Consider the following 15,422-nt stretch of genomic DNA (forward strand, 5'->3'; position numbering starts at 1 on the left):
CTATGGTGCTTGTGCAAATTAATTAAAGCAAGAAGCCTTGGGCCCCTTACCAAGGTCAGTCTCTTAATAAGAGTGTGAGCCTATCTTAAGAAACTGGCAGAAACTGGTCCTGCGGATAGACAAGATCCAAGAAGCAACTGAGTCTGCGCAGAGACAAGAGGTCAACTAGCGGTGATGAGGAAGAGTCATCAATCTTCATCCCCATGACCCCCGAAGACCACCACCAGGATACACTGCGCAAGCGTAGATGGAAGGAGTTTATGGAAATGACTCCTTGGAACTAATTTTAATATGAAGCGGGGACAGGTTATGAATATGTATAGGCGTACTGTGAAACTTCATGCATATGTAACTCTTTGCTGCATATAACCATGGCAAGTTGCCGCGTCAGGTGCGCACGATTTTGGTGGGGCTACCCCCCCGTGCCGCCCAGCGCTGAATAAACATACCTACTTTACAGTGTTACTGATTGTGGAGTCTGTTTTCCGCACGTCAATTTGCAAGCCAGGCAGGAGACTCTCTGCTTGGCCATGGGATCTACTGTGGAACGGATGCTCCTGGGCACCCCTGAGCACTTTCCTCGGAGGAGTCTCTGCTGCCAGCCGCTCACCACGGGAGCAGACAAAAACCTCCTGAAACTGCGGATAAAACTGTATGTGTTGTGGGAAGGGCCTGTAAGTCATACGCGTGGTTGGGGCAGCTGGTAAATCGCACAGAAGACGTCTGGCATGCAGCATAGTCCCCATATGAGAGGAGGGTACCCTGCATGGTCAAGGGGGATTTGGTGACTGATAGAGCGGTTGCTAGCGACCTTGGGAGTAGATCGAGCGAACCTGAGGTTACCGCTGCATCCCAGTTTTGGGAGCCAGGATAGACCTACTAATGACTGTATAAGAAGCAGGAGAAGGGTAAGCGGGCCTCTCGCAATTGTGACAAGGTTACTTGGGTAATGTTTGCAGCTGCTGGAGGGATATTGGCTGGAGTGTTAATAACTGTAGGTCTTATTTGTAAATGTCTAGATATCTCATGTTGAAGGCATGTGTGTAAGTGTGTGAGTTTGAGATGATACAAACGAGTTTGGTTATTGTTTTAAGTGATATATTTTTGTGGTATGAACAAGAAGTGTAAGGGGCCCCTTTGTGTGGTTGTGTGATTGTGCTGTGTAAGTGAGACGCAGCATCGCTGCGAAGCGAGTGCGGAGTTCCGATCCGCGGTTCCGTATTCTCTGTGAGGGGAGCGGCCGGAGACGAATGAAGTGCATGAAAGATCAAAAGGGAGTGCTGTTTTATCTAAGTGTTGATTAGATAATATACGGGCTCAGTGGTGCGTCCCATCTGTAAATATCTTGAAGTATGACAAGGGAAAGGCGGGAGCATTATTTAAGTAGTGGTTTAGAAGTTTCAGTAAAAGGAGTTGTAAAATGAGAAATAATCAAGGAGGAATTTTGAAGAAGAGCCCCTTAGGCTGTGTGTTAGCTTACTGGAGGGATATCTTCGGGACTGGAGGTACAGAAAGTAAGAAAATCCTTATCAAATATTGTAATCGGTGGTGGCCACTGTATAAATTAGAGGATGGAGCTAAGTGGCCACTCAACGGGACAATAGATTATAATACTCTTTTACAATTTATGTTGTTCTTAAGGAGAGAAGGAAAGTGGGATGAGGTTTCATATGCAGATATGTTTTTCACCTTCCGAAATCACCTGGAGTGGCAAAGGGACTGTGGAATGGCACCACCACAGGATTCCATGGTACTGGCACTTGAGCGAGAAAATAACAAAGAGCTTAGGGGTAAATTGAGACGGTGTTGCTCGGCATGCAGTATTGGACAAAGGTGTACCAGAGCAGAAAAGATCGATCAAGCACCAGAGCAGGATCTAACAGATTTGTTTAAGCCTCCCCCTCGACCACAGGAACAGGGTGAGGACTCAGACGGAGCATCCACTCCCCCGGACAGTCCTGTATCTTCCTGTACCAGAAAGAAATATGCTTCCACAGCCTTACAGGCACCTCTCCGGGAGGCAGTAGGGCCTGATGGCGGGGCAGTGCTGATCAAAATACCCTTTACCACTACTGATCTGGGAGAACGGAAAAGGGTTGTGAAAGATTACAGGAATGATCCAGTAAGTGTAACCAAATATTTTCAGTTCATTGTAAAGCAACATAACCCTGATTGGAAGGACATACAGTTATTGTTAGAACACATGACTGAGACAGAGAAGCAATTGATTTTAAAAACTGCAGGAGATTTGGCTGAGGATCATTATAAGACTACTGGAGTGGATGTTAAGGAATACTTTCCCCTCCAGGATCCAAAATGGAATGTAAATAGATCCGCAGAGATGGAAAGGTTACAGGCATATCAAGAGTGGATTTCAAAAGGAATGGAGAAGGCCATTCCTAAAACTATAAATTGGTCAGCACTATACGCAAAATACGCAACAAGGTCCCTCCAAGTCCCCATCTGAATTCCTGGATCAACTGAGGGATGTGATGCGCCGTAACACACTGCTGGATCCTGGGTCCGAGGTAGGGATACAATTAGTCTCCCTGTTTTTGGGTCAGTCCACAGGGGACATTAGGCGTAAGCTCCAGAAGTTACGTCCTACACAAGGTAGAAATATGGAAGTGTTGCTGGATGAGGCATGGAGAGTATTCAGTAATAGAGAGGAGAGATACAGACAAGGGCAAAGGAGGCTGGTGACAGTAATCAGGGAAAAGGAGGAAAGAAGGCCTAGACAAGAACAGTCCCAATTAGGCAAGGATCAATGTGCTTTGTGCAAGAAGTTTGGTCACTGGAAAAAGGAATGCCCAAGAAACAAAGAGAGGAGACGAAGCCACCAGGTGGGGAAAATAGTAGCCCACATGAAGGAAGACTGAAGGGGACCTGGGGAATCTACCCTAGCAGATCCCCTGGTTATAATGAAGCTAGGGAAGAAACAACAAGAAGTAGAATTTCTGGTTGACACAGGGGCAACATATTCAGTTTTGAATCAGGCTCTGATGCCTTTGGGAAATGACTATGTTATGGTGAAAGGGGCAACTGGCCAAAGTGAAAAGGCATATTTCTGTGAACCTTTAAAGTACAACTTGGGAAAACAATGGGGCATCCACAAATTTCTATATATGCCTAACTCTCCAAAGGCTCTTCTGGGGAGAGATTTGTTGGGGCAACTGGATGCAAAGATTACCTTTGAAGAAGGGGAAATTACCCTGAAGGTAAAAGATCGGCAGTACATTCAAATTCTGAGTCTATCCTTAACCAGTTTTCCCACTGAAGGAAAAATCAGCGAAGAGATCCTAGACCAGGTATATCCTGGGGTATGGGCCACCGATGTACCTGGAAAAGCAAAGAATGCTCCACCTGTAGAGGCTAAACTCAAGGAAGGTCGACAACCAGTAACAGTTAAGCAATACCCCCTGAAGGAAGATAGGGAAGGAATTCGGCCAGTAATAGAGAAATATTTACAATTTGGATTATTGAAAGAATGTGAGTCCAATTTCAGTACCCCCATATTACCCGTTCGCAAACTTGACGGGTCGTATCGGTTGGTCCAGGACTTGCGAGCTGTAAATAGAGTCACTGAAGACCTTTACCCAGTAGCAGCAAATCCGTACACCTTGTTAACTGCATTAACACCTGAACTAACCTGGTTTACTGTTTTAGACTTAAAGGATGCCTTCTTTTGCCTCCCTCTCCATGAAGCCAGCCAGAAAATATTTGCATTTGAATGGGAAAACCCTAAAAGTGGGCGTAAGATTCAGCTCACTTGGACGGTGTTGCCACAGGGATTTAAGAATAGCCCTACCATCTTTGGTAATCAACTCGCAAAAGACCTGGAATCCTGGGAGGCCCCATCTGAAGAAGGGAAGCTATTACAATATGTGGACAATATCCTGATTGCTACCAAGACGGAGGGTGGTTGTATGGCCTGGACAGTGAGTCTGCTAAATTTCTTGGGACTCCAAGGGTACCGAGTATCCAAGAAGAAAGCTCAGGTAATACAGCGCAAGGTGATTTATTTGGGCTATGAAATTAGCGCGGGACAGAGAACTTTGGGACAGGCCCGTAAAGAGGCAATATGTCAGACTCAGAGACCCCAGACGGTAAAAGAGTTACGGACTTTCTTGGGGATGACGGGGTGGTGTCGACTGTGGATCTATAATTATGGACTGCTTGTTAAACTGCTATATGCACTAACAACCACTGATCAGAAATACCTTAAATGGGACAAGAAGACCACGCAAGCCTTTGAGTCACTGCAAAGAGCTTTAATGTCGGCCCCAGCCTTAGTGCTTCCCGATGTGAGTAAGCCATTTTTCCTTTTCTCACATGAGAAGCAGGGGATTCCCTTGGGAATATTAGCACAAGATCTGGGCCCGTATCGATGAGCAGTTGCCTATTTTTCCAAACAATTGGACGCAACTGCAAAGGGTTGGCCTGGATGCTTATGAGCAGTCGCAGCAGTAATATTGAACATACAAGAGGCCCAAAAATTTACCCTGGGCCAGAAGATGACTGTCCTAGTGTCCCACACAGCATCCGCAGTACTAGAAGCAAAGGGTGGACATTGGCTATCTCCACAAAGATTCCTGAGATATCAGGCTATACTAGTAGAACAGGATGATGTGGAGATTGTAGTCACTAACATTGTCAACCCAGCTTCTTTCCTCAGTGGAAACATGGGAGAACCAGTGCATCATAACTGCCTGGAGACTACTGAAGGAACATACGCAAGCCGTCTGGACCTGAGAGACAGCCCTATGGAAGATAGAAAATTGGTTTACGGATGGAAGCAGCTATGTCCTAAGTGGTAAGAAGCATGCAGGATATGCCATCACCACCAGCCAAAAAATAATAGAGTCAAAGCCTTTGCCCATGAATACCTCTGCACAAAAGGCAGAAATAATTGCTCTGACTCGTGCCCTGGAACTGGCCCAAGGCAGAACTGTGAACATCTATACGGACTCAAAGTATGCCTTTGGGGTCGTACATGCACACGGAGCAATCTGGAAGGAGAGAGGATTATTAAACTCTCAGGGCAAAAACATCAAGCATGCTGAACAGGTCCTGAAACTGCTAGAGGCAGTTCAACTCCCTGATAAACTGGCGATTATGCACATTAAGGCACACCAGAGAGTGAGCTCAGAACTGGAGAGAGGAAATGAGCTGGCAGACAGAGAGGGAAAACAAGTAGCTAAAACTAAGGTAAATACAGAAGGGGCTTTGATCCCTGATGGACGAATTTCCTTAGAAGGTAAGCCAGAATACACTAAAGAGGATCAGAAACTCATCTCAGATTTAGAAGGGTCATATAACAAAGAAGGGTGGGCTCTCACCCCACAAGGGAAGCTGATTATTCCTTCCTGCTTGGTATGGCATTTGGTGAGAGAAGAACATACGAAGAGACATTGGGGAACAGAGGCCCTGTATAAACATCTAATTGGAGAAATTGTGGCCAAAAATTTATATACCACAGTAAGACAGGTAACTCAGCAATGTGATCTTTGTCTCCAGACTAATCCCAAGAACACTCCCAAGCCAAAAATGGGCCAAATTGGAAAAGGTAATGGGCCTGGACAACAATGGCAGATTGATTTCACCGAACTCCCAAGAAAAGGGGGATACCGGTATTTATTGGTATTAACTGACACCTTTTCAGGGTGGCCATAGAAGCATTCCCAACCAGAACAGCCAAGGCTCAGGAGGTAACTAAGATATTACTACAAGAAATAATACCACGTTTTGGACTTCCAGCAACTATATCCTCTGACAGGGGACCACACTTTATCTCAAAAGTGGTACAACAAATTAGTTGCCATTTGGGTATAGACTGGCAACTTCATACTCCATATCGCCCTCAGTCGAGTGGCCAAGTAGAAAAAATGAACCACTTAATCAAACAGCAAATTGTGAAATTGGGACAGGAAGCAAATTTGGTCTGGCCCCAGTCTCTTCCTTTAGCCCTTTTGCGTATACAAACTAGACCAAGGTCAAAGGAAGGGCTAAGCCCCTTTGAAATCTTATATGGACGACCCTATGGAATACAAAGAGGGATATCTATGCAAGCTGGGGATGAAATTATGACCTCCTATATGGTGGCCTTAGGTAAACAGCTCAATGAAATTGGAAAGCATGTGAGTGGGACTCGGGGTAGAGGGTTAGATGGACCAGTGCACAATATACAACCTGGAGATTATGTGTATGTAAAGTCTCTTGCACAGAAGACCTTGGAACCTCACTGGGAAGGACCATTCCAGGTACTCCTTACCTCTTTCACAGCGATCAGAATCAAGGAACAGAATGCCTGGATCCATCATACCAGAGTGAAAAGGCACCCAAGACCCCATGGAAGGTTACTCAGGTGCGACCTGGAAGGTTACATTTCTCACGGTCTTAATGGTATCATTGGTCAAGGAAACTGAACAGTGGGTGCACAATACCTATGTGAAACTCACCCAGGCAGTGAGTGATAGTTTTCACCTTTCTGACTGTTGGGTGTGCACACTGTTGCCTAAAGGCAACCTAGAATTCCCCGTATGGGGCATACCCAGTATGAATTGGACATTGACCTTTGTGCAACCAAGAAATGGAACACGTCCATTTGGCAAGGATGATTGTGAACATCTAGGGGAGAGATTTGAACTATTCCCACGTGACAATGTTAACATATACACCAGATGCTTAAATGATAAAACCCCATGCGTAGGTACAGGTCCACTTAGTTATTTAGCCCAGGAACCTGACAACTGTAATATGGCAGAATATGTAGGAACTTTTAATCTTACTAAAATTAGAGATTATGGTGTAGGTGTCACAATATGTGCTGATAAAAAGGATACGAATGCAGGATCTCACGGCCTCAATTCTCTCACACAAATTTGCAAGCTACAAAAAGGATTCTATTGGCTATGTGGAGATGGGCATGCTAGAAAAAGCTTACCCTTAAATTGGAAGGGTCATTGTATCGGGGGCTATCTTAGCCCTCGAGGGGGTATATTCACTGAACCAACTCCGGGAATAGTCCAGACCTTATGGAGACAAACACATACTGTTCCGAATAACCCCCTCGTGATGAGACCCATGGGATTCCATAGTTTTGTAAGGTGGTTGATTCCATCCCTGGGAATAAGTGAAACAGAAAAAGCTATCGTAAATATCTCAGCCACATTAGAAATTATTGAAAATGCCACAGCTGATGTTCCTTCAACATTACGGGAAGAAATTTCCTCCCTACACAAAGTAGTACTTCAGAATAGGATGGGATTAGATATGCTTTTAGCCAAGGAGGGAAGATTGTGTACAATCATAAACCAAACTTGCTGTGTATATGTTAACAAACAAAAACAGATTGAGACTGACCTGGAGAAGATTTGGGAAAAGAATAAAATTTTGCATGCAGTAGCTCAGGATGATACATCCTGGGGATTTATGGACTTGGTAGAAAAATTAACTTCCTGGTTGCCAAACCTAACCTGGCTGAAACAGTTGTTTATCACAGTAATCGTGGTCGTGGTTTTGTTCATGGTTCTTTGCGTAGTGATCCGATGTACCTTATGGTGTTTTAAGAGTACAGGAAACTCCTACAGCGAGTGGAAAAAGAACCAACTCAGATGGAAACTGGAGTCTAACAGATATTTTGAAGGAGCGTTAGATAGAGAAACACTATATTGAACCTAGAAATAGTAAAAGAATTTACTAACTTTTTCGAAAAAGGGGGGACTGAGAGAGGGAGTTAGGGGAATCCTATCAAGTAGAGATAGAGTGCTGACGGCATGAAACTAGGATGCTACTTAGTGTCTTTACTAACTATGGTGCTTGTGCAAATTAATTAAAGCAAGAAGCCTTGGGCCCCTTACCAAGGTCAGTCTCTTAATAAGAGTGTGAGCCTATCTTAAGAAACTGGCAGAAACTGGTCCTGCGGATAGACAAGATCCAAGAAGCAACTGAGTCTGCGCAGAGACAAGAGGTCAACTAGCGGTGATGAGGAAGAGTCATCAATCTTCATCCCCATGACCCCCGAAGACCACCACCAGGATACACTGCGCAAGCGTAGATGGAAGGAGTTTATGGAAATGACTCCTTGGAACTAATTTTAATATGAAGCGGGGACAGGTTATGAATATGTATAGGCGTACTGTGAAACTTCATGCATATGTAACTCTTTGCTGCATATAACCATGGCAAGTTGCCGCGTCAGGTGCGCACGATTTTGGTGGGGCTACCCCCCCGTGCCGCCCAGTGCTGAATAAACATACATGGTTAGTTAATACCAGGGGATCTGCCAACCGAGCTGGACCTGCCCAATCAAACCTGTTACGCACTGTAGAAGGGGATAAAGTTCCTGTAGTGCACGTAAGAAACATGCTGGGTAAGACAGTCTGGGATACCCCTGCCTCAGGAAAAGGCAAACCCATTCGTGGGATTGCTTTTGCTCAGGGACCTGGATGCACTTGGTGGGTAATGCAAAAGAATGGGGAGGTCCGGTGTGTACCTCAAGGGGATTTAATACTGGGTGAGAATAGCCCATGAGTTGAATTGTAGTATGTTAATTATCATATAATACTGTATGTCATCACTACTGTGATTGCTATATACCATAGATGAAAAATGGTGATTAATTAGAATGTATTGGAAAGAGTGTAACCTGAGCATGACATAAATGATATGGAATAAGGGGTGTATATCTGTCCTGGTTTCAGTTAGGATAGAGTTAATTTTCCTCCTAGTAGCTGGCAGGGTGCTATGTTTTGGATTAGGATGAGAAGAGCGCTGATAACATGCTGATGTTTTAATTGTTGTAGAGCAGTGCTTACACCAAGCCAAGGACTTTTCAGCTTCTCGCTCTGTCCTGCCAGCGGGCAGGCTAGGGATGCAGCAGGAGCTGGGAGGGGACAGACCCAGGACAGCTGACCCAAAGTGGCCAAAGGGGTATTCCATACCATCTGATGTCATGCTGAACAATATATAGGGGTGGCTAGCCGGGGTGGGAGGCTGGCTGCTCGGGGATAGGCTGGGCATCGGTCAGCGGGTGGTGAGCAATTGCATTGTGCATCACTTGTTTCATACACATTATTATTAGTAATACTATTATCATTATTATTATTATTATTATTTTCCTGTCTTAATAAACTGTCTTTATCTCAACTCACAGGCTTCGCTTTCCCGTTTCTGTCCCCCATCCCAGAGAGGGAGGGGGGAGGGTGAGGAAACGGCTGTGTGGTGTTTAGCTGCCGACCGGGTTAAACCACAACATGGCCACACTCCTTTTTATGCACGCCAGGATCCCATTGGCCTTCTTGGCCACCAGGGCACACTGCTGGCTCATGGTCAACCTGTCATCCACCAGGACCCCCAGGTCCTTCTCCGCAGAGCTCCTCTCCAGCAGGTCGTCCCCCAGCCTGTACTGATACATGCAGTTGTTCCTTCCCAGGTGCAGGACTCTACACTTGCTCTTGTTAAACCTCATTTGGTTTCTTCCTGCCCAGCTCTCCAGCCGGTCCAGGTCTCGCTGAATGGCAACACAGCCTTCTGGCATGTCGGCCACTCCTCCCAGCTTTGTGTCATCGGCGTACTTGCTGAGGGTGGACACTAGTCCCTCGTCAAGGTCGTCGATGAAGATGTTGAACAAGACCGGACCCAGCACCAACCCCTGGGGAACACCGCTAGTCACCGGTCTCCAGCCGATCACCACCCTCTGAGCTTGGCCACTCAGCCAGTTCTCAACCCACCTTACTGTCCACTGGTCTATCCCACAAAATTGATTAAAATAGGCTAAGAATATACAATATTGTAAACTACTCAGGAGCAGGTCAACAGTGAAATTTGATTAAAATAACAGAATGTAGTCTTTAAGGCGTGAGCTGTTTTTTAATCTTTAGCTGAAACCATGCCAAATTACCAACTCATAGCCTTACTGAATTTTCTGAACTGCACTTTATAAAAGTCTTTTGAATTGATGTATACAAATGAACTGTAGATCTTTTCAGTACAAATTTAATAAATGTCATTCCATGGCAGCATTAGGGAGAAGAAGATATGGAAAAAAGCAATTACAAATAAAATGCATATCTTACTGAGTACTGTGCAAAGATTGAATGGTCCCAGCTAGAAACCAAGCTTGCTATATACTGATTCACGACATAACAGTAATTGATTTTATAAGCTTAGCGTACTCAGAACTATTCTAAACAATAATTATATAAACCCAAAGATCATAAAATTAATGATTCAAAAATATTATTATGTCTTTGATTTCCCCAAATGATTCAAAGTTCATATGTAAATCACTTCATCTGGTCCTTAATTTCAGAACTCTTGGGTGGAATATAATACCTGTTAAACAGTACACAGCATCAAAGAAAAACACCAACTGCTGTGAAACAGCCAGTGCTAAATAACAGAAAAGGTAAAACCAGGACATTCTATGGTAAGACGGTGAAGAAAGTTAATAAACTCCCAAATAAATTTAACTTCTAAAAATTTTTTCCCTTCCATCTGCACAGCAAAATGCATTAACTTATTTGCTGACAATATCTAACCTCTCCTGCTAAAATCCTGGTCTCACAAACATTATATAGCAATAAGTTTCAAAGTCTACTTTCACATGGCAGATAAAAACTTATCAGTCTAGACTTGCACGCAGTGTTTTCATTGTGTCCCCTTATTTTTATGTTCCATGTTTCAAAACAAAAACTCATGATTTATTTTCTATATAACAAGTTCTATTTTAATGTTTAATGTAAGTACAAAAGCCTTTCCTAAAATATGGTTTTCAAACTATTTTTTCACGTTGTTTAGCTGCTATCAATGCTTCATTTCATTTTACATTGTACTGCTTATTTACATCTGCTTGGTTTTCTGAGATTTCTTTAATTTTGACTCACTTTGTTGTTACTTCCTTCACAAATCCAGATCACCAAACAATTCTAATACTAAGCACTGGAGCACTTTACATTTATCCTTCTTGAAAGGAAAACTGCCTGCTATTTACCTCCATTCCTCTCTTTCAGCCAGGTTCTCAATTAAATTTTGCTAGTTTAAGCAAGGCCGTATGAAAAATTATATTTTAAAAAGAGAAAATCTATCTTATTAAATGTTAAACAGTTCCCTTTTCACTTTTAAAGAACACCGTATTCTGTTGTTCAGCCCTACTCTACCATTTCCCACTAAAAAAAAAGTCACTTCAATTAAATACACTATGTGTGTGAAGTAGATCAGGACATGTATTAACAGCATTAGAGACATCAAGCTCATTGCTTATGAATTCTTCTCTTTCCCAAGAAATTTTATTTTCTAAACATCTTAAAGTGAAGTTTTAGTAACAGAGTTCTCTTTCGTAAACATCATAGAATCACAGAATAACTCAGGTTGGAAGGGACCTCAGGAGGTCATGCTCCTGAATGCCACAAAAAAGAATACAACTCAAAACCAAGGAGGGAATGAGGCAAAAGGAAGAACAAGCATCAAACTTACCATGGACTTGATTGATTTCTGAATTCTGAGAAAGAATTTCATCTGCTAATTTTTGAGCAGTTGGCAAAACTTCTGTGTGGTGCACTGTGATCAAATACTGTACAAATTTTTGTAGTTGGTCTCTGTTCATTTGAAAGAGTGTCTCTGAAATGGGAAGATGCAGTTTGACTTGATCTGGCTTGCGGATCCGGTATAAAGAGAGTGCCACAACGTGGGCACAGTAAAATATATCCTTGTTTCCACAGCTACAGGTCACTGAGGTAATCTTGCAACGATCAAAGCTGATAGCTACATTGCAAACAGTTTCTGGCTCCGATTGCATTGCAGGCTCTGTCACCGTGCCACTCAAGTGGAAACCTGTGCAGGAAAAGAAAGAAAGCTTACGTTATTAAGAAAAATACTATAATCTCATTATCAATTACCTTTAGTTACAAAAGAAAAAAGAAAATCGTTTCTGAGAAATGATGCATCTTGAAGAACTTGGCTTTAATTACAAATATGACAAACCCTTTCATATGTACATACCCTTTTCATCTCCGACAAAATCTAAGGCAGGTAAAAAGCCAGTTTACAACCCCTCTTTGCCATTCCATTACAACATTCATAAAAGATTGATAGTAAGGAAAACATTTATTTGGTAACTCCTAGCTGCAGAAGCAGAGTTGCATCCAGTTAAGGCCAATGTGAAACTCCCAGTAGCTCAGCAAGTTGGCAGCAGTTTTCCAAACCCTACACTAAGGAGATTGCACCTACCAGCAAATTTAACTATTCTGTCAATAGGCAAGAGGGACATAGTGCACTCTAATGGCATGAACCCCAGTCCTAATCTCCACTCTGACACTGATTCATTTACACACATCACTTACTTAACCTCTGCTTTCACCTCTCCCACCACTACGGTGATGCTAAAGCTCACTTTCACACAAGTGATATGGTTAGACAGCTATGGTTGCATAGCTTTTTGGAGATGGAAACTGCTGCAGTTACCAATACACAGGAAGTCGGAGTTATAGTACTGAATGAGATGTGCAAGCACCATTTCAGAAATCTGCATTATGAGTCAGTTTTCCATTCAGCATGATAAAGCACAAGGCAAAAGAGCAGTGTCTTCATATAATGTAAGAAGGTATGGTACATGGCAAGAAAGATGTTCACTTCAGCAAGGACACCACTGCTCGACAAAGAACCCTGCTGAACAAAGGTCTTGAACACTGTCCTCTGAAGATCAAACCTAAACATGAAGACCCAGGTCTTGCTTTCAATACTTTCTCGATGAATAGTAGAATTTGGGTTTTCTTTTTTTTCTTTTTTTTTCTTTTATTTTACCTAAGCATGACATTCATCTTGGCTCAAGCATTAAGTCAGAGGCATAGATACAGAGAAAAACAATGACATTTCATATGCCAGATCAGTATTAAACTTGAACAGACAGTGCATATAAAATCTGGAATAAACACTACAAGCAAGGTGTTATACATTAACTATTTATAATGGAAATCATATAAAACCACACCACCTAAACTCCAAAACTGATTTAGTGTTGTGAAACAGAAGAAAGTATGTTGCAGGAAGCAGTATTACATGAAAATTAGGTGGAAAAAATATATACATTGCTCTAGTCCAAATCTCCAACTGTTTTTAAAAAGCTCTTCAAGTTACAAGAAATGAAAAAGAAAATCATTTTTTCCATCAGTTTACGCTGTACGTTTCAGAGCAGATTGTGCAGTGAGCATCACTGTTTGGATTACATTCAGTTGCAGTACTCTGATACTCTACCCTGAAGAAGGTCAATCTGCACACACTAACCTAGACTTTGCATGAGGATGTTTACCAGTTAAAGCGGTTAAAGTTTAAACCGAAGAGCCAGTAAGCTGTAAAGTCCACAAAGAGGAAGGGGAGGGAGGTTGAACAAGATCAAGCATTTGGTGTTGTTGCTCTTGGCTCCACTCAACACTTGCACAGAGAAGGGGAGTGGAGTTGCCCCTCATAACATGAGCTCCTCCCTCTGCCTTTCACTTTTGTTTTTAAGTAGTCATGACATGCTCCTATAAGTGCCCCCTCTCAAGGAAGGAAAAAAAAAAAGTTACAACTTAGCCAGTTCTGTTTATTTGTTTATTTCAGGTTAATTCCCAGCATATGAAAGTTGGATTACTGGTCTCAAAGAAATTGTATGGGATATTTTTCTTTATAATATCAGTTTCCTACAAAGCATACATAAAACTATTTCTCATCTGTGAGCTGAGGAAAAGCCTAACACTTGAACACTGAAAGGGCTTGATCCCATTTCTTCCTACTTTTAATAAGTAACTGAACTATTAATTCCAATAGAAAATCTCTTCTATGTGTCTTTTCTATGAAAGCAATTAAAAAAAAAAAGCCCAACCAGCTACTCCAACAATATTATCACTTGTAATTTTTCAGCATGTAATTCAAGTATTGAAAAGGTTAAAATCCTCCTGGAATGATGAATGCCTCCAGACAGAGTTAGCAGAAGAACTATCTCTAAGTCCCTACTCATATTCAGATGAAAACTCGTCTCCCTGCTCTCCCTACAAGGAGATTTTTTGAGAATTCTTGTTATTAGCAACAACATTTTGTCCTGGTTTCAGTTAGGACAGAGTTAATTTTCCTCCTAGTAGCTGGCAGGGTGCTATGTTTTGGATTAGGATGAGAAGAGTGCTGATAACATGCTGATGTTTTAATTGTTGCAGAGCAGTGCTTACACTAAGCCAAGGACTTTTCAGCTTCTCGCTCTGTCCTGCCAGCGGGCAGGCTAGGGGTGCAGCAGGAGCTGGGAGGGGACAGACCCAGGACAGCTGACCCAAACTGGCCAAAGGGGTATTCCATACCATCTGACGTCATGCTGAACAATATATAGGGGTGGCTAGCCGGGGTGGAGGGGGGGGCCGGCTGCTCGGGGATAGGCTGGGCATCGGTCAACGGGTGGTGAGCAATTGCATTGTGCATCACTTGTTTCGTACACATTATTAGTAGTAGTACTATTATCATTATTATTGCTATTATTATTTTCCTGTCTTAATAAACTGTCTTTATCTCAACTCACAGGCTTCACTTTCCCGTTTCTGTCCCCCATCCCAGAGAGGGAGGGGGGAGGGTGAGGAAACGGCTGTGTGGTGTTTAGCTGCCAACCGGGTTAAACCACAACACATTTATATACACAGATCCTGGTCTAAACAATGACAGCACTAACACAGCCAAGTTGCCTAACCTACCCTTCTTATATTACAAAGGATTTAAACAAAGATCAACTGCCCTCACAGCCCAAAATGTAGCAGCTCTGCATTAACTGTGCTGCAATGCCTGGGAATTACGAAGCATGATTTTTCTCTTCTTTTTCTGTTTGTGTATTTAAAGAAATAAATTGTTGTTAGTAAATATAACCTGTAAAAAGGTTTCAACATGCCACAGAAGGCAGTTCAGGAAATTTCAACTCAGAAGCCCTGGTAGGACTGTTGTGATTGAACACGAAGGGCTGTTCCCCTCCCCTTCATCTTTTTTAACATAACCATCTAATCATCTCCAAAGTATCAAAAGTTTGTAGCAGGTAGAAAATTGACTCACTGTGCTTTGCTAAAAAGCTTTCGTCAGCAGTAATTTACAGGCTGCCAAGAGATGTTAGGTGCTCCTTAATGAAGGCAAAGGGACTGGACCTGCGCTGGGATTGGGAGGTACTGACAGTTCATTAATGGATCCAAAGCAGCAGAAAATCTCTTCTGCTAGAGGCTGTAAGCCCTCACTCCAAATAGGTATTCCCCTTCAAAAAGAAAATTCCTCTTTTAATTGAAATTACAAACCTTTGCTGAAAATATTTACCCATTCAAAAACCAAACAAACAAACAAAAAAACACCAAGAACTCTAGTATTTCACCTTGAAAATAGTTTGTTCATTATTATCTAAAGACAACAAAAGAGTTGCAAGCAGAAGA

At 42.6% G+C, this 15,422-nt stretch overlaps 1 protein-coding gene across 1 annotated transcript in view; it reads right to left on the reverse strand.

Annotated features, from left to right (window-relative positions):
- Positions 1–15,422, reverse strand: part of LOC121062420 (zinc finger SWIM domain-containing protein 6-like) — a 199,573-nt gene that overhangs the window by 102,425 nt on the left and 81,726 nt on the right. The window contains exon 2 of the mRNA XM_040542409.1: positions 11,476–11,832. Within this exon, the coding sequence (XP_040398343.1) occupies positions 11,476–11,832 (357 nt within the window). The remainder of the gene's footprint in view (positions 1–11,475; positions 11,833–15,422) is intronic.

Source organism: Cygnus olor, chromosome W (genome assembly GCF_009769625.2).
Source record: "Cygnus olor isolate bCygOlo1 chromosome W, bCygOlo1.pri.v2, whole genome shotgun sequence".
Lineage (NCBI taxonomy): Eukaryota > Metazoa > Chordata > Aves > Anseriformes > Anatidae > Cygnus > Cygnus olor.